The 19,437-nt window shown below is 37.8% G+C and overlaps 2 protein-coding genes across 2 annotated transcripts in view; both read right to left on the bottom strand.

Moving 5' to 3' along the window:
- Kpna1 (karyopherin subunit alpha 1) overlaps nucleotides 1-10,663 on the bottom strand; it is a 59,213-nt gene extending 48,550 nt beyond the window's left edge. Inside the window, exon 1 of the mRNA XM_047563752.1 lies at nucleotides 10,479-10,663. The gene's annotated coding sequence lies outside the window, so the exon portion shown is untranslated. The remainder of the gene's footprint in view (nucleotides 1-10,478) is intronic.
- A 4,940-nt stretch (nucleotides 10,664-15,603) lies between these two features.
- The window catches only part of Parp9 (poly(ADP-ribose) polymerase family member 9), a 38,371-nt gene continuing 34,537 nt past the window's right edge, over nucleotides 15,604-19,437 (bottom strand). The window contains 1 exon segment of the mRNA XM_047565484.1: nucleotides 15,604-16,329. Coding sequence (XP_047421440.1) covers nucleotides 15,962-16,329 — 368 coding nt within the window. The 3' untranslated portion in view covers nucleotides 15,604-15,961.

Genomic DNA, 19,437 nt, shown 5'->3' with positions numbered 1-19,437 from the left:
GTGTTAATATGTTTAATCCTGCCAATTCCACAGTCTTGATTACTACTGTCTAACAGTAAATTTTGGAATGAGGAAGTGTGACTCTTCCTACTGAAGTTCTTTTTCAAAATTGTTTCAGCTATTATGTATTCCTTAAATTCCACATGAATTTTAGAAATCAGTTTCTCAATTTCTACAAAGAGGTCAGCTGGGATTCTGCTAGAGACTGCACTGAATCTGTAAATCAATTTGGGGAATATTGGCACTTTAGGAAAGTTAAATCTTCCAACTCATTAAGATAGGATACTTTTCTACTCAGATCACTTTTAACTCCTTTCAGAATACAAATTTTACACTTCCTCTGTTAAATTCAGTATTTCATTTTTATGCGATGGTAAATGGAATTTTATTTCATTTTCAGACTATACATCACAAGTCTATAGAATACAACTAATTTTTACATATTAGTCTTATATACTACAATCTTGCAGAACTTGTATTATTCATGCTAACACTTTTTAGTGGATATACAAGATCATGTCATGTGTAAGAGAGCTTTACTTCTTCCTTTCTGATCTTGATATCTTTCTTTCCTTTTTCTTAACTTCTCTGACTAGAAACCTAAGTACAAAATCAAATAGATGTGGAGAGAGCAGACATCTTTTTCTTATTCCAGATTATTATAGGCAAAGTAACCAGCAATTAAGTATGATGTCCTTTATCACGTTGAGAAGTTCCCTTCTATTCCTAGTTGAGTGTTTTTATCATAAAAACGTGATGGATTTTGTCAAATGCTTTTCCAGTGTCTACTGAGATGACAGTATAATTTTTTATTTTATTGATACATTAATTGATTTTTGGACTTAAAACTCAATCTAATATTTCTAGGATACATACCACTTGGTCATGAAATATAAATCTGTTTATATACTGTTGAATTCAGTTTGCCAGTATTCCAACACAGACTTTTATGTTCATGTTTGTAATACTGGTCTCTAGTTTTCTTGTAATGCCTTTGTCTGGCTTTAGCATCAAAGTAATACAAACAAGCTTCATAAAATGAATTGGGAGGTGTTCTTCCATGTTCTACTTTTTGGAAGACTTTACGAAGAATTAGTACTAATTCTTTTCTAAGTGTTTGGTAGAATCCAACAGTAAAGTCAGATGGGCCTAGACTTTTCTTTGTGGGTAGTCTTGTGACACCTTCATATCTTATAGGTCTATTCAGATAGTCTATTCCTTACTGAGATAGTTTTGGTAATATTTATACTTTGAAAAAAAAATGTCTAAGTCATTTAACTTATCAGGATAAAACTATTCAAGTATTTCTTCATAATTCTTGTATTTTTTAAGGTCACTATAATATGCCCTCCTTCATATCTGATTTGAATAAATAGTCCACCCCTTATGTGCAGCAGTTTTGCTTTCAGTATTCAGTTACCTGTGACCAATCATAGTCCAAAATTATTAAATAGAAAAATTCTAGACATAAACAATTCATAAGTTTTAAACTTCACATCATTCTAATTACTGATGTAATCTCTCATCATCCTACCATTTTGCCAGGAAGGTGAATAACCCTTTGTTCAACTAATTTACCAATGCTATGTACACTACCTAACCCTTATTCACTTAGTTGCCATTTCAGCTGTCATACCATCTGTTGTAGCTTGTGTACAGGGTTCAGTATATCTGTGGTTTCAAACCCCACTGATAGTCTTAGAATGAACCATCCATAGATAATAAACTACTATCCTTCATTTATGGTGTTGTTTCCTTACTGACCTTATGCCTAGTTATTCTGATTACAGAAAGTAGGGTATTAAAGTCTCCCCACTCTTATTATTGAATTATCTATCCCTTCATTTCTGCCCATTTTTGCTTTTTCCCCTCATTTTTCACTTCTATATGCCCCAGCACCATTTAGAGAGGCTTTATATGATAGTTTCCCTCAGTTTTACTTACTGACTGGGTCAGAAGAAAGTTCATTGTTAAGCTGAAAGTTGTAGGAACAATTATTTTATATTTTTGTGGTGCGGGGAATCAAATCCAGGCCTCATACATGGCAGACTATTTTACCACTGGGCTACACCCAAATCCCCTGGAACAATTACTTTTAAAATGATTTTGATAGTGGTCTGGGTTGTGCTGTCATATCTTCTATTTTACTTGGATCTCTCAACAAACCAATAGGGCAAGAACTATTATTATCACTACCTTTTATAGGGAAGGAATCAGAAAGCTCAGAGGTTAAGTGACTTGACCAGGGTTAAATACTTAATACAAGACAGTTAGGATATGCACTTAGGTCTCTTGTATAAACCCAGTGATCACTAAGCATGGTGGTGCACACCTATACTCCCAGCAGCTCTGGAGGCTGAAGCAGGAAGATTAAGTTCAAATTCAGTCTCAGTAATAGCAATGCCCTAAGTAACTTAGTAAGACCCTGTCTCAAAATATAAAAAAATAAATAAATAAAGGGCTGGGGATGTGGCTTGGTGCTTAAGAACCCATGGGTTCAATCCCCAGTACCAAAATAAATAAACTAAACAAACCAGTGCTCTATTGCTATAGACTGAATAACATCCCTTCAAAATTTTTATGTTTAAGTCTTAACCCCCAATGTTTCTACATTTGAATACAGACATTTACAGAGGTAAAGTTAAGTGAGGTCATAAGGATGAGGCCTAAATTGGTAGGACTAATGTCCTTAGAGAAAGAAAATGAGACACCAGAGACTTATAAGACACTAAGTCTGTGTGAGGAGACATTAAAAATGCAGGTAGCTCCAAGCCAGCAGAAGCCTCACCAAACATTGAACATCAACCCTGCTGGAACATGACCTTTGCTTCTAGTCTTCAAAACTGAGAAAATGAATTTGTGTTGTTTAAGCCACCCAGTCTGTGGTATTTTGTTATGGCAGCCCGAATAGACTAATATATCCACCCAGTAGTATTTTGTCAGATTGAGTTTTATCGGCCTAAAAGGTTAAAGTATACTACAGATGAGAATTTGTGAATAATTCCAATGATATTATACTTAAAGGTGTTCAGAAATAATATACAGGAAATACTGGTAAAGCAGGCAGTGTTTGGGCTCTGAAATGACACAATATAACATAACAGCAGTGTTGCAATGATGATCCAAATTCAAGAAAACTTTTCCTTCCAAAGGAAGGAAAGTCTATAGTGACAGGGTAAGAATTGAATAAAACTTAATAAACCAAAAACCAATTCGACTTTAAGTCTGTAATCAATGAGGAGCTGGAAGGGCAACCGATTAAGGAAAGGCAATGTTGGGAACACACAAATATATATGGAGAGAATAAATTATAAAGGCAAAATGAACAACTGGGGAATGTAGATGTATACAGAGGAGACCTTGCACATTTCTGGTAACTTTTTTGTAAGTTTGAAGTTATTTCAAAATTTTTTTTAAATCTAAAAAGGAAAGAAATGTTAACATGAAAACTAACAATTTACTTGCTTCTTTTTATGAAAGTGAAATAAAAAGGAGGTTTAGAGGTAAAATTCAGCCTTGAAGCCCTGTATTAAGATTGATTTCTCAGCACAATGATGTAGGGGAAAAACTAGACTTCTCCATCTTCACAATGGAGAATTATACTTCATAAGGTGAAGAGGAATAACATGAAAGCATACTTAGCTATAAAACTAAAGGTCAAGTGACATTTCACTAGCAAAGTGGAAAACTCTGAAAATAAAACACCTGCAAAGGGAGAGTCATTAAGAAATAAATGGATTCACACCACCCACCAGTCAGGTGGCTCTACACACAGAAGATCCCCCAGGTATCTCTGAAGGTAAAGTGAGGACTGGGGTTGAAAACTAAAGTCAGTTGAAAATCTACAAAGTAGCCATCACACACCCAGATTTCCTCCCATATTCCTCATAGCCAGACAATCACTCTTCCCTAACCCCTGTAATTGCTGAGAAAATTACTGTGAAGAAACTGAAAAGGAGACTTTAAAATGGTGCTCTAAGCAGGTTGGGGATGCTCAGTGGTACGTGCTGGCCTGGCATGCATGAAGCCCTGGGTTCAATCCTCAATTCCCCCAAATTAATAAACTAATACATACATACACCCATACTTAGTAAGGTACCATATTGAAAACAGGATTATATGAACACAATTAACAATTATGAACTCCGGTTCCTTGGCCAGGCAGGAGGCTGAGGCAGGAGGATTGAGAGTTCAAAGCTAGCCTCAACAACTTAGTGAGTCCCTAAGCAACTTATAAAACAATAAAAGGGGCTGGGTATATGGCTCAGTAGTAAAATGACTCTAGGTTCAATCCTTGCTACCAAAAAAAAAAAAATTCCAGCTCCCTTTCTAAAGGGTTTTCAAAACATAGCAGCCAAGTGTGATCTTCCAGGCAAGAGACTAAAGGCTCTTTCTCAGGAAAACTGATCAGTCCAAGAAAAAAGACATACAGATGTACCCTTGTCCCTGCCCTGAAAACAGTCACCAGTTACCATGTTCACCCTTCAACAAGCCACACCTGTAGAGCTTATAATTCAGTTTTTGGCACAACCATAAGATTACCAGACATCTGGGAAAGTATTATTTTCACAATGTACAATTATGCCTCTAATCAGCGGGAAGAGTTCTTACTCCTCAAGCTTTTTAAAACTGCTTAGGAGGAATTAATAAAGTATGTATACAAAGCCTCTACAGAGAAAAAAGACAGCAATGGAAGTACAGAAACTCAGAAGAAACAGCAATGAAGGGAAGAAAAAATAAATAAATAAAACAATCATTAACATTCACAAACAGATTATAGCATTTATCTATGAAACTAGATATAACATAAGAATGAACGCAAATAAATTTAAAATACAGATAGAAATTAAAAATTCAACAGAAGGACTGAAAAACAACACTGAGGAAATCTCTTGGGAAACAACAGAAAGACTTAAGGGATGATAATACACCAATAAGAAATAAAACAAAAACAAAAAAGACTGAGGGATGGAAAAGAGGGAAAAGAAAAAAAAAATCTAAATCACCTAAAAAGTCCAAAATCCAAATAATACAAAACCCAAAACGACAGAACAAAAAGTTGAAAAGGAAGAGATTATCAAAGAAACAACATATCAAAGAATATCCACTCATTGAAAGACAATGAAGACAAAAGTGAACAGAAGACAACAAGCGTAGAAGACATTTCCAAGTCTAAAATCGATAGGCAATTCAAATTTAACCACCACAAGGAAATTCAACATACCAAAAAAGAAAAAAAGAACAAAATAAACAATTATCAAAAAAAAATGTTCAAAATCATTAGTAATTAAGAAAATATAAACTAAAATACTTTATATCCATCAGACTAACAAAAGAATAGAAAGTACAGGCAAAGGTGTGGGCAAACAAGAACCCTCCTGTACTACTGGAAGGCACATAAACTGTCTCATTTATGCTGTAGGAATCACATTCCTGAGACTAAACCCAAGAACTTTTTCCATAAGTCCATAGAGATGTACAAGTAACAGGGTATGTGACTGCAGAAAAGTAACTCAGGCATCAATTTACTAGGGAAAAGTAAAAGGTGGTAGATGTGCATTATGGAATTCTACATTAGACACAAATACACATATGCACAAAACAAAGATCCACAATGTTGAGTAAATAATACTTGAATTGTACACACATATGCCACTAACATTTCACAATGATTCATACATAATCAAAGAACATACCAATCATGCTACTATAGGTATAGGTAGGGCTCAGAAATTTAAGAAAAAAATTTTAAAAACCTCATATGATTCAATGAGTTTGTCAAGAATTGAGGAGCATAATTAACTCCAAAGCTTCTATTCTGCCTAAAGTTCAAAACACAAGAATTTCCCAAAGTGAAAGAACATAAATTCTCAGCTTGGAAGGGTCCACTGACTGCCCTTACACGAAAAAAGACTTACACCCAAGCACATTATCATTGATTTCAAGGGTTAAAAAATATCCAAAAAGCTTATTGAGATTGGGAGACAAAGAAGGTCACATAGCAATGAAAAAGAATCAGAATATCTTTGTAGTTCAATAGCAACAATGGAAGAAAACCAATGATTTCTAAACTTTGAATAGATGAGTACTTTGAGTAGACATTTCTACTCATTTTCAACCTAGAATTTTATACCCAGACAAATTATTGATCAAATGTGAAGGCAAAACAAAGATTTTTTTTTTCTACTAAGATTTCAGAAAGTTCTTCCCACATACCATGTCTCATAAAACTACTAGATTTACGCCAAGGAAATGAATAAATCGAGGAAAAAAAAGTATGGGAACAGAAGATCTGACACGGGAGAAAGGAAAAGAGAATTTTAAGAATGATGGAAAGAAAAAAGTACCAGGAAAACAACTGTGGAACAAGTTCAAAAGTTAAGCAGTCCAGTCTACATTAGAGGTCAAAGGGTTCCAGGATAGCTGTCAGGAAATGAAGCAAAAAAAAGTATTAACTCCTAGAAAAACATGAGAGGAAATGATATCATAGTACCCTAGAGGGGTGGTTTTGAATATTTACCTAGTTACAATACTGTAAACATAGATTATTGACTTAATAAATACCTGTGATAACTATATTGAGAAGAGGGGAGAGGCTGGGTGTGTTTGGGTAAGGTAGGTATTTATGGAACACCAAGGAATATAACTATACCTTGCTTAGAAGAAAATCAACAGATAATGTTTAAAATTGCTGTATCAATAAATATCAACAGGGGTTGGGGGTAGCTCAGTGACGGAGCACGTAAAAGTGCCTAGCATGACCAAGACCCTGGGTTCAATGCCTAGCAGAAAGGTGGGGGAAAGGAAGGAGAGGAAAGTAGAGGAGAGAAAGAAAGTTATTTATAACATAAGAGGAAACCGCTAAGGGTAGCAGAAGCTGGGACAAGGTCAGCAGCTTTTCAGACAGTATTCTATAATTTTTAAATTCGTTTTAAACTGATGATAAAACAAGGAATCATGAAAAATCTTTCAGTTAGTAAATTAGACCTTTACACTATCATCTCACGATGTTAAACTACATCTAGTTTGTTCTGATGGAAAAACTGAACTGCTAATAAAATCAAGTTTTAATTATTGATATGAACATAACACAAACAGCCCCTGTTTGAATCCCAGTTCCACACTTATTCTGAAATAGGGCAAGTTACCTAATCATCCTGTCTATGTAAACACCTGCAGAATGGTTCTGCAAGGATAATTAAATGAAACCATATGTAGGGCTTGAACTATTAACAGATTTTAGTACTTTCTGTGAGTCTTTCTATTCCCCAGCTACAAATCCCCATTCTGACCCCAACCTGCCTTGCTGGTCACAGAGGATAGAGACACATGGACAACTCAGCACATATCCCTCTTCATGCTGGAAAATCAATCATGATGAGTAAGCAGACTTATCTTTGTATATGAAGGGCAGTATTATTCTTGTTATATGAAAGAGATTAACCCCATTATCCACATTCTGGATTATTGCCTGCTCTCAAGAACTGCCCCAATTAGTCTACTCTAGGACAGAACCATTTTTTCACTTAGGACTGCTTTGTAGGATTGCTAACATCTTTAAAAACAAACTGCATTCCATCAGACTTCATCCCTCCTCTTTTCAATGCACAACCTCAAATTTTTCTAATGTAGGCCTATCTGGCCTCCATTTGGCCTGGGGCGACCTCCTGTTTACTGAGGCAAAGAAAGAGAAGCAGTCCTACACAGCTAACTAAACTACTTACCATTTCCAACATTTTCTTCCATTATTACAGTTAAATTCATAATCCCTACAAAGAATAAAGATATCTTAAAGAGTATTATGGGATTATCTTTATCACTAGGGTCACCTATCTTTACTTGCATGGCCATCAAAAGTCGTAACTGATTTTATGTACAATATTCATACACAATTCTAAGAACAATTTGTCACACTTAAAAGCACAGACATCAAAAATCCTTAAGACTTTATCGTTAATTCAACAAAAACTGTGCTAAAACCCTGGAGACGAAAGATATAATCCCTCTTTCATGTGTATGGGAAAAGGAAAGAGGACAAAACAATTGAGAACAATGGAGAATGACAACAAAAAGTCCAGGAAACAAATTAGCACAATTTCAGACTATCTTGTATGAAATAAGGAAAATTACAAAAATTGAACACACTATGAGACTCCTGACAACCCAAGTGTTAAGAGAAACAGAACAACGTACAAAACAAAAAATGACCTAATGAAAGGCAGTCATTTGTATTAAAAAATAATAAAAATAAAAGCCTAGCAGTAGGGTCTTAAGAATTTGTCCCTATGTCTGTACATTACAGAGACTAATTTTAAAAAAAAATTAGAAACAGTACCTGGATGGCAATAAAGAAAATTTTTTTTCAGGACCCACTTTGGTATGTATCAATTCTAGATAAAAGTTAAGGTGCCCGATGTTAAATTACAGGTATGTGAAGAAACTTTCATGAGGACCACCTTAAAAATATATATATACAAATATACTGCTTTCAGGTGATGCATTTACTTCAGTCTAGATATTCTCATGGCTGAGGGCTTCATGCACCCTAGGGGGTAGGGGTCAAACCTCAGGGCCTCAGACATCCCTTCTGGATTTTTGGTATTTTTTTTAAAGAATTTTTTTCACAATACCTTTATTCTATTTATTTATTTTTATGTGGTGCTCAGGGTCAAACCCAGAGCCTCACACATGCTAGGGCAAGTAGTCTACAACTGAGCTACAGCTCCAATCCCCCTTTCGGGTTTTTATAAAATGTACATTTTGTTTCCCTAGAACTATAAGTTCCTCAAAGCTTATGTTGTCTGTTTCCAGTTGAACTTCATTATTTAGTAAAGTGCTTTTTTACAGTTTCTGCTCAATTATAATGACTGATAAGATATCATGTAGTCAACATTTGTATTAGTTTTCCCTCTGACACTATAAATTCCATAAGGACACAGACAGCGTGTCTCAATCATGGCAGTATCCCCAGTTTCAGGCAAATGATCACTCCGTAACTATTTGCTGAATGAATGGATTAAATAAAGAAGGCACACCAAGAAATATCAAAAGAAAGAAGAAATAATTATTAAAACAGTAGACTTTGTGTTCTAAGGTTGGTTCCAACAAGAGCTGGATGACTTTATGCAAATTACTTTGCCCTTCCATACTTTCATCTGTAAAATTGGAAAAATTAACTACTTCCAAGTTATTAAAAATATTAAATATTTTAATATTATGAGTATTCAGCATATAATTTGAAAAGGCGCTCAATAAACGTTAATTCTTTACCTTCTCTCATTCCCTTAAAATCATATATGAATGTAAAACAGTCCTTCCAAGAATAAATTATTTCAGTCAAAATACAACTTTTCCTTCAAAAATTAAATTTTAATCTCTTTAATCTTTAAAACGGAGGGAAGAATAACTTGTAGATAACCTCAAAAGTATTACAAATGGAAGAACAAGTTAAGGAAAAATAAACCGTCAAGAATAAGCCTTAAAAAAAAAAAAAAAAGAAAGAATACGCCTTAAAGTAACAAAAAGGGAAGAAAATTACCTACTCATCTGTTAATTGAGATTTTGAAGAAACGTGTTTAAGGATGAAAAAGTAATTGTTTAAAATAGTTTCAGAAGTATTTCATGATTGTTTATTCTGATTGTTACTGTTAACCGAATCTGAGTCGAAGCCTGAGAAATCAATCATTTTAAAACTTCTCAATTAAAAGTGGAACAAGAAGCACTTCCATTCTACCATAAAACATTCTTTCATGACGACCTCCCTGACTCCAGTCAGCCTTCAGTTTTCTCCTCCCATTCTGAGCTTAATCTAATACTTGCTGTTTCCTTTGCATCACTGCTTACACACGCTCAGCGCAGACTTAGTTCTGTCATTCCTATAATTACCACACCCCCGTCAGCCGCTCCGGGCCCAGGTTGTTATGACATCTGTAAACTGCAGCCGACGGTCTCCACCCCCCACCCCCCGCCTCCCTTCAACACCGGTCCCGGCTCTAACTTGTGAATTCCCCAGACTGTCCCTTCTTGCCCGGTTAGGATTTTTACTAGCCACCCGTGCTGTTTCCTCCCTAAAAGCAGCGCTCGCTCAGCGCGGCCCACTCCCGCCCCCCGCCCGCGCGCGCCGGGTCGAGCCGCGGCGCAGGATCCGCGTTCGCCTCTTCTCCGCCCCGCTGCCTCGGCGCCCCGCAGTCCCCAGCGCCGCTTCCACCCCGCCCCGCCCCGCCTCGACCGGCGTTCCTGATGGCGATCACACCAGCGATCCCCGCCCCCACCTTCCCCTCCGTCGGCCGCGCGGCCGTTAGGACACCCGGGCCCGTGACGCACGGACGCACTGCGAGCGTCCGGGCCCAGACACTCCAGCTCGAGGCACTGCCGGCGCCGGCCCTTGTCCGGGGGCCTCTCCAGGCTCATGCCGAGGACTACCCGGATCTTCCAGCGGCTGGGGAGGGGCCGCAGCCGCGGGGGCCCCCCCCACTCACCAGCTCGAGGCAACCGATCCCGGTGCCACTGCTAGGGTGAGGCGCTCGCTCGCTCGCCCGCCCGCGGTGCTCTCCCGCGCACAATCTCGGAGAGCCGACCCGCGCCTCAGCAGTGTTCACCAGGCCTCGCTCTCCGCCACCTCGCACCGAGGAGCGAGACCAGCTCAGCCGGCGTGCGCAGTGCGCCTGCGTGCGGGGGCCGGCCTGCGCGCCTGCGCGCCTGCGCGCGCCCCTCCGCCGCCCGCCGCAGAGGCTGCCGGGAAGGGTAGTCTTCCGACCGTCTTTCCCCTGCGGTTTCTGGTGGTTAGCGCTGGTCTTGTGAAGAGTCGGGGTCAGGGAGAGGGTCCTGCTGAGGTTTACAGTCCATGGAAAAGGCTGGGAAAGTTATGTCTACAAACCTGTCTTTACTAAGCTCTTCCAAGGCCGATCGATCCGCATCATCTCCCTCACATGGTAGTTACCTAATACAGTTCATGTTTATTAAATGAATGATGGATGGCGTGACTGAAGTCTGAGGGCTTGTTTAAAAAGTGACGTCAGTGCCTCTTGTCCAAAGGGTTCACAGGCAGCCCGCTTGCAGGAAGCCTCTAGGTATTTTAATTCTTTTCCATCCTCTTTGCCTGACACTTTTTAAGTAGTATCAGAAATCATTAAGAATTAATTTTTAACGTACATACTCGTTTTTCTTTCAGTAAGTGCTTGTAAACGAAAATTGGGTTTCAATGATTGTTACTATTAAATTTGATGGGATTCTCTTTTGGGGAGAAGCAAATGGAGTCGTGCCTTCCGAAGAAGAAAAACTGAAGCCAGCCAAGCAGAGGTGATGGGAAAGTCTCACTTGAGGTGGTTTACTAAATCAATTTAAAACACACGCCAAGAAGCACAGTGAAAGAGATGGGGTAGATTAACGCATTTGTAAGTGTAGGAGAGAAGAATAAAGAGTAGCACACTAATGGTAGCCTACCTTATGCGATATTCATTTGTCTTGGGTATCTCTCCCTTTCCCTTCCCCCTTTCTTCCTCCCCTCCCCTTCGTGAGCATTCTCCCATGGTTCTAATGAACATACCATGGTGGTTTGTTATCAGAGATGAGAAAGGAGAATGAGGAAAGAGAAAGTGTTCCATGAGAGAGGCCTAGGGGCAAGCATGTCTGACCATAGCTATGCTGGGGACACATCACTTATTCCAATCAGGAGCTAAGACTGATTATTCAGAGCTGGACTTTAGTCTTTGTAAAAGCTAGTTTATTTTCACCCATACCCAATGTAGGTTCCCAACCAAAGTCTCAGGTATTTACTAAGGCTTGTCCTTTTTGGCAGGTCCTCCTCAGTACCTGAGCAGTCAAAAGCTCTATTCCGTTTTTCAGTCACTGCTCTTAGAATCAGCAGTCAACACAGGTTTGGAAAAGTGATGGAAAATGTCAGGCTCACTTTCCGTGGCACCCCTTTCTTGCACCACCAAATTCTTATTTCCTGGGTACTTCTTAAATGCATTAATGTTTTTCTGTTTTCTCCAGTTGTTCTTAGTGGTGGCAGTGATGGGCCAAAACAACTACAATAGGCCATTGCCAGAAGCGTAATTCCTTTATATGTTACCTTTACAGAAAATGTTATCATACCACATGTGGTATTTCATAAGCTAATGACTATCTAGGATTTTTTTGTATTTTGAAAAATTTTTAAATGTAGAACAATATTTTTTATCATAATGCTGTTTTGAATATCCCTATACATCTACTACCTACAAGGAACCAGCTATATTGGGGAACACAGCATCTCTCTCATAGTGTTGCCCTATATAATCGCCACCCCTTGAATGTGGATGGGACTTAGAATATAGCAAAGATGATGGGATTTTACTATCATGATGACATTTCATTATTTATGAATTTGTCATAGCAGACTAGAGCTAGACTCTTCCTCCTGACCTTGAAAAGGAAAGTTATGTTGTCAAATACCTATGGAGAGGGACACAGGGCAGGGTAGCAAAAAAGCACAGATAACTTGTAATCTCCTTTAGCTGGGAGCCAGTAGAAGCCAGGGTCCTTAAGTAAAACCTCAAGGAAATTAATTCTGCCAACAGCCTGAGAGAGCTTGGAAACAGATTCATTCCCGGTCAAGCCTCCAGACAGCCTGACTTGCACTTTATTGTAGCTTTGTTAGAACCTTGAGCAGAGGAACTTAGCTGTACATGGACTCCTGGTCCACATAAACTGAAAGATAGTAAATGTGTTTTAAGCCACTAGGTTGGTGGCAACTTGTTACACAGCAAAAATAAACTAATATAATAAAATATTGCTGGATTATTTCATGAAGTGGTTGTACCAATTTTTATGCTCCACAAACAGCATAAGATTCTCTTTTCTAGACATCCTTGCTAACATTTGGAAATGATTGACTTTTTAAATTTTGCCAGTCTAATAGAGGTGGAAATTAAACATAATATAAACTGTGTTCATATTACTTGAACATAGAAATATGAAAATAGGTATTTACTAGAAATGATATATTGTCACGTCTTTTGCATGCTCTTAAACAAAATAGGAATAGCACTAAAAGTGGCAAGTAGTAATAATAGAAATACCAACTAAATAAATAGTTGTGAGAAAATACAACTATTTTCTATAATGTCTCTGTCCTCTGGTACAGCAATTTAATTCTTTATTAAATATTTAAATTTTGTAGGCTATATTTTTCTATATTCCTAAAATATGTAAATATGAGGATTTTTTTTCTTTTTCTGTTTTTTTTTTTTTTTGGTGCTGGGGATTGAATTCAGGGCCTTGGGCTTGCCAGGCAAGTGCTCTACCAACTGAGCTATATCCCCAGCCCAGTATGAGGATTTTTTAAAGAAGAATGTAGCTAGTTGTGGAGGCACACATCTGGAATCCCAGATACTCTGGAACGTGAGGTAACAGGATCACAAATTCAAGGCTAGCCTGGGCAACTTAGTGAGACCTGTCTCAAAATAAAAATTTTTTAAAAGGGGTTGAGGATGCACTTAGTGGTAGAGCACTCTCCTAGTATGCATGAGGCCCCTAGGTTCGATTCTCAATACAAAAAAGGAGGAGGAAGAGAGAAGATAATAGAACTAATTAAACAGACATTACCTACAGTAAATAAAAAAATAATGATTTGTTTCTTTCTGTCTCAGGATATGGTCGGTGTTTTATTCTTTGTTTCTTTTTCCATTAATACTTCTCGGAACTGTCTATAGCCTTCTTTGATATAGTGGTAAAACTGAATACAGTCAAACAAAATTAATTTTGACTTGAAGCTCTGCTCTTCTGCCTACATGGCACTGATTCCTATTGTCAATTACAAAGTAATGACATCAAGCTAGATTTTCTCTCAATAAAGGTGTTTGAGTACAGAATACTTAGGATTTTATTTACTAGTACAGAAGGATTTTATGCTTGTAGGAATTCATTTCCATCTTTCCAAAATATCCAGCCACTTTGTGTGTACAGTCTGTCAATTGGGTTCTTTGCATCTATAAATTGACTATGTAGGATCTCTGTATCTGAAATTCCCATCACTTTAAAAATACTAGGAAGCATATCGCATGTCCTCATCTTTTCTGCAAGGAAAATGGCTTTTAAGCCAGACATGATCTGAAATTGTGAAATTGGAGTTAGAGTTCAAATAAGCTTATAGTCTGAATAAAGAAATTCATAAAGTTCTGTTAATCTTTGTTGCCTTTTTCTGGGGGCTTTTTAAGATTTGGAAAAACCCTTTCAAGAAATTATTCTTTTTAAATATTCTGTTGGAGATTTTGTTGTCACCTTCAATAACAATGAACAACTCGAGTTAGTTCTCCTTTTCTGTAATTCTTATGGCTGCTTCAAAGATAATCTGTCCTCTCAGTTTTGCATTACAGGCCTCATGCACATGCATGTGGACACCTTAGCCCTCACATTCACATCCATCCCTACAATCATCTATTGAGAAGTTTTGTTCTGTTTTTGTTTTTTAATTGTGGTGATGGAGATTGAACCCAGTGTCTTGTGTATGCTAGGCAAGTACTCTACCACTGAGGTACATCCCTAGCCCACTTGACCGCTCCTGATATAGACTGTGGCATAGTCCACACTTGGGAAGAGAGACCCAAGAAAGAGACCAAATTAAGTCCTGGAAGTGGACTCAGAGCTGTTTAAGCAGGAAATGTGGGGTTCCAGATACCTACTGGGTGACCTAGGAGTAATACAGGCTCCAGGTGGATCCCACAGGGGACCTCACTTTGTGATGATGGACCCAGTCAAAGGAGGAAGGCCAGAATGAACTCTTTCAGGCAAGGGGCCCAAGACAACACAACTTTCAAATCAGGAGTTCAAGGCAGAACACCTCTTACCCAGATTCAAGGATAGTATCATGTGAGACAATAAGCTTACCTCTTTCAAGGACAGTGGAGGTTATGGAGGAGAAAGTGTTATATGCAAGAGGCTGAAGATGTAAGGTCAGGGAAGTTTGAAAGTACAGAGAACTATGAATTTGAAAGTATGCAATAGATTCATGGTGAGATTAACTGGCCTCAACCTTGCAAATAGAACTCTGAAATCAAATTTGGACATAGACAATTAGTCACAGTGGATTCAGTTTTTAAAAGGGTTATTCTCTCTGCCTAAAATACTCTGCTGACTTTGCTCCCAATTTGCTACACTCCTTATGGTCTTAGCTTAAATTTTCATTTTTTTGGAGACCTCCTCTTAATCTCTGATTAATGTATTTTTCTTCCTCTTAGATTTTCTCAAAGAATCTACAATTATCCTTTTGTTATATCTAATCACTCTCATTAAGTTGTCCATATCTGCTTTCCTGATTATTCAGCCCAAAAGGTTTGTGAGAATATTTGTCTTATCCAGTGTCATATCCCAGGACCCAGAAAGTAATAGGAACACTTCTAGTGATAATAAATATTTGGTGAATTAATACTTTGGCTGCATGGTCCTTGAATGGCATTGCTTGAGATGGCTAAATCCAAACTGAATATCAGCCTTTTGACATCCTTCTACTTCAAGTTATTTAATTTTGCACATATTTTTAAGAGTCAGTTATTCAAACAAAGGTGATTTATTTTGATATTCAAAACACTTTGTAAGTCTAAAATCATTCTGCTATCCTAATATTTTATACTGTCATTCTTTTAGAAAATAAAAGGCTTGGATTACATTCTGGAAAAATCTCTTTATTACATGTAAAACATTTTTGCTGTTACCTACAGTAAAGGAGGAAAAAGAACAAGTGCAACAAAGAGGAACTGTCCTATGAGTTTTTTCATTGTTGTCTATCCACTCCAACCCCAAGAGAAAAAGGCAAGGATTAAGCCACTAAGATGCTAGTATGTGACTGGTACTTTCAATGCCCCGTCAGTCCAAACAGATAACCCATTTGACATATTCAAATTACTCTTTGAGTCATTGATGGCCACAATTTGGTTAGATCCCCCGATGTAAGGTCATTCCTATTGTTATAATGAATTGAAGATTAATCAACAGAACTGCCACTTGAGAATTTCCTCCTAGGCTGCTGTGACATTGGTCTTGAATAATTCTGTGACCATACATGACCCCAAATACAAGTCCATAAATATCGGGGCATAGCCTGTATGCTACTAAATATAACAAAGGTTTCAGGACTGAGGACATTGTCAACCACACTGTCATGAACATCTATAGCTCCAGGACTCAATGGAGGTGGGACAATATTTAACTGGTGACCTTGGCAGAAGGTGCCTGTGAGTACTTCAGCTTCAAATACATAGATCAGCTCATTTATATCAGTGGTTTTCTTGACTTGGTCTGCTAGGTTTTTAAGGTTCTTGATGAAGTATATACCAGCTCCATATTTTGAGCCTGATAAAAGGAAAAAAGTTAAAAGTTAAAGGATTATTATGATTTAACAAATGCTATTGCCTATTTGGGTACTAATATGTATCCTCTCTCTAGTGTTTCAAATAATTCATCTCCTCTTGTTCTAAGTTCCTAAGTCTATAGCCAAGGTACCCAAAGTTGTTCCTGGAGACAAATGATCACTGATATCAACATAGTAATAGACTACATTTAATACACCACTATAGTTTTAGAAAAGCCTTTGGCTGTCCAAGAATTTTTACACTGATTAGATTCAATCGATCTAGGAATTGGATTATATCTCTATTTAAAAGATGAAAAATCTGAGATTCAGAGAAATTATGATTCAAGTCAACATTAACCAAGCATCTAACATCCAACATAATAAAAGTAAAGTTCTATTTCTCTTAGAACACTGCCTGACTTCTACAAGGTATAAGCTATAAGGATATCTCTACAACTCTTGAGCATATGGCTTGAATCCAAGTGAGGTGATGCGCACCTGCAAACAAAGCAACTTGGGAGGCTGAGGCAGGAGGATTGCAAGTTCAAGGCCAGACTCAGCTATTAGTGAGACCCTGTCTCAAAAACAAAACAAAACAAAAAAGGAATGGGGACGTGGATCAGTGGTAGAGCACCTCTAGGTTCAATCCCTAATACTGGCTGGAAAAACATGGCTTGAAAAATAGCATCTTATAAGAGTAGGCAAAGTAATGGACAGCATTACAAGAAAAATGAAATGAGAAAAATTAGCATGTAAATGTTCATGCCTCATTATTTAGGAAAAACAACCTTGGATTTGGGGGACATAGAGATTCTAATCGCTAGTGAGGTATTCTGTACTACATGGCAGGTGTGGTCATCAGATCTCATCATGATCTGGCACAATAACTGACCAAGAATCCTCCACATACTTTGGATCTAGGTTCATGCTCACCACCCATCAGGCATTCTGGAGACTGTGACACTAAGAAGGATATGCCTGATTCCAATCACCGAAAATGACTGTTCTCCATTCTGGCATATTGCTTTTGATCTGCATTGCCTTTTTTAAAATATATATATTTTTAGTGTTAGATGGACACAGTATCTTTATTTTATTATTTAGTTTTATGTGGTGTTGAGGATCAAACCCAGAGTCTTACACATACTAGGCAAGTACTCTACCACTGAGCCACAACTCCAGTCCCTTGATCTGCATTACCTTTTCAGGAATCTTTCAAGGGCACCCAAGAAGCTGAGGGCCAGATTCTGGATCTCAAGGTAATCCCTGTGCAATGCCTTTTCTAACATCACATAAAGGTCCTGGGGGAGTAGATCACATGCTTAGCATGTAGAAGGCCCTGGGTCCCCAGCACTGAAAAAAATAATAATAACCTTACTGAGAGGAAAAAAAATAAACTTCTTTGAAAAGCTATATTCTATATTCTCATTCCTTCCTTCCGTTCTTCTTTCCTTCCCTTTTTCTTTTTCTTTTTCTACACTTGATACTGTTTTAGGCTCGAGAGCAGCACTGAGAAGTAAAAATGCAGTATGAGCTACATATATGTTTTAAATTTTTTAGTAGCCACATTTAAAAGGGTAAAAAGAAGCAGATAAAATTAGTATTGTATTTAACTCATTAGCTTTAAAATGCTATTTCAACATTTAATCAATAGAAAACTATATTTTACATTATTTTATAGTAGTTCTTTGAAAAATCCTGTATTTTATACTTAAAGTACATCTCAATTCAGATATGCCATATCTCACATGCTTAGTTATCATATGTGGCTAAGGGCTACTATTTGAACAGTACAGCTCCAGAGATTCGAAAGTGACTAAGATATGATTCCTGTTCTTAAAACTTCACAAAGGGACCTGGGCAGATATAGTATAATTTGAAGTGGCAAGGTAATATTTTGGGATTAAAAAAAATCAAAGATTTTCTTTCTCAAGAGTTTCTTCTTGGGGGGCTGGGGAGATAGCTCAATTGGTAGAGTGCTTGCCTTGTAAGCACAAGGCCCTGGGTTCGATCCCCAGCACCCCCGCCAAAAAAAAAAAAAAAGTTTCTTCTTGGGCTGGGGCTGGGGCTCAGTGGTGGAGTGCCTGCCTTGCATATGTGAGGCACTGTGTTCCATCCTCAGCACCACATAAAAATAAATAAAGGTCTTGTGTCCATCCATAACTAAAAATATTTTTTTTAAAAAGTTTCTTCTTGATCTTTGGTCTTCTTCCCATTCACGTTTTTTGTTGTTTTGTTTTTGTTTTTGGCTTTTTTGGTACTGGAGCTCAAATCCAGGGGCTCAAACATGCTAGGCAAGAGCTCTACCACTGAGTCACATCCCCAGCCCTGAGTTATTGCCACTTATTATCTCAAAGGTAAAAAAAGATAAAGCTTAGAATAAAACCTATGTGGGCTGGGGAGATAGTTCAGCTGGTAGAGTGCTTGCCTTGCAAGCACAAGGCCCTGAGTTCGATCCCCAGTACCGCAAAAAAAAAAAAGAATAAAACCTATGTATATGTGTATATAGATATAGATATATATATGCACACATGTATATATAAAAAAACTTGTACATATATCATATGGGTGTATATAGATATATATAAAATATATAAATATTTAATTCACATAAGAGAATATGGTCTTGAAATCCTAGATTTCAGAGTTAGGTTTTCTGAGAACAGAAGGGTTTTTTTAAAAATTAAATGATAAAAATCTAAAGGATTCAAAGCATGCAGTGTTTACTAAGAATGAGAAGAGAGAATAATACAAGATAATCAAAGAGCAGTTTTCTCAATTCGAGACAAATAAAATTTCTTCCTTCCAGATGATTGAAAGAGAAGATTCATAAAAGACGTAACTAGAGCTCTTGGGAACGTTGAGAATGGGCTCATTTCACTGCCCCATTCCCTCAAAAGAGCCCTGGGAGTCAAGATAGGGCCGAACAATAGAAATCTCAGAACAACTGGCAGGATTCCCAGGGCAGAAGGGGCACCACTGCCTGACTGCTAGGTGCACTCTCTTATCCAGCCTCATGCCTGAGTAAAGAATAGCCCATGCTGGGGAAGACTCCAGAGCAGTGAGGACCACCAGGCCAGACCCTGCTTTCAGCCTGGAGGATAAAC

The sequence above is a fragment of the Sciurus carolinensis genome, chromosome 9 (genome assembly GCF_902686445.1).
Source record: "Sciurus carolinensis chromosome 9, mSciCar1.2, whole genome shotgun sequence".
NCBI lineage: Eukaryota > Metazoa > Chordata > Mammalia > Rodentia > Sciuridae > Sciurus > Sciurus carolinensis.
The sequence above is the reverse complement of the archived record's forward strand: the minus strand, read 5'-3'. Positions and strand labels throughout refer to the sequence as shown.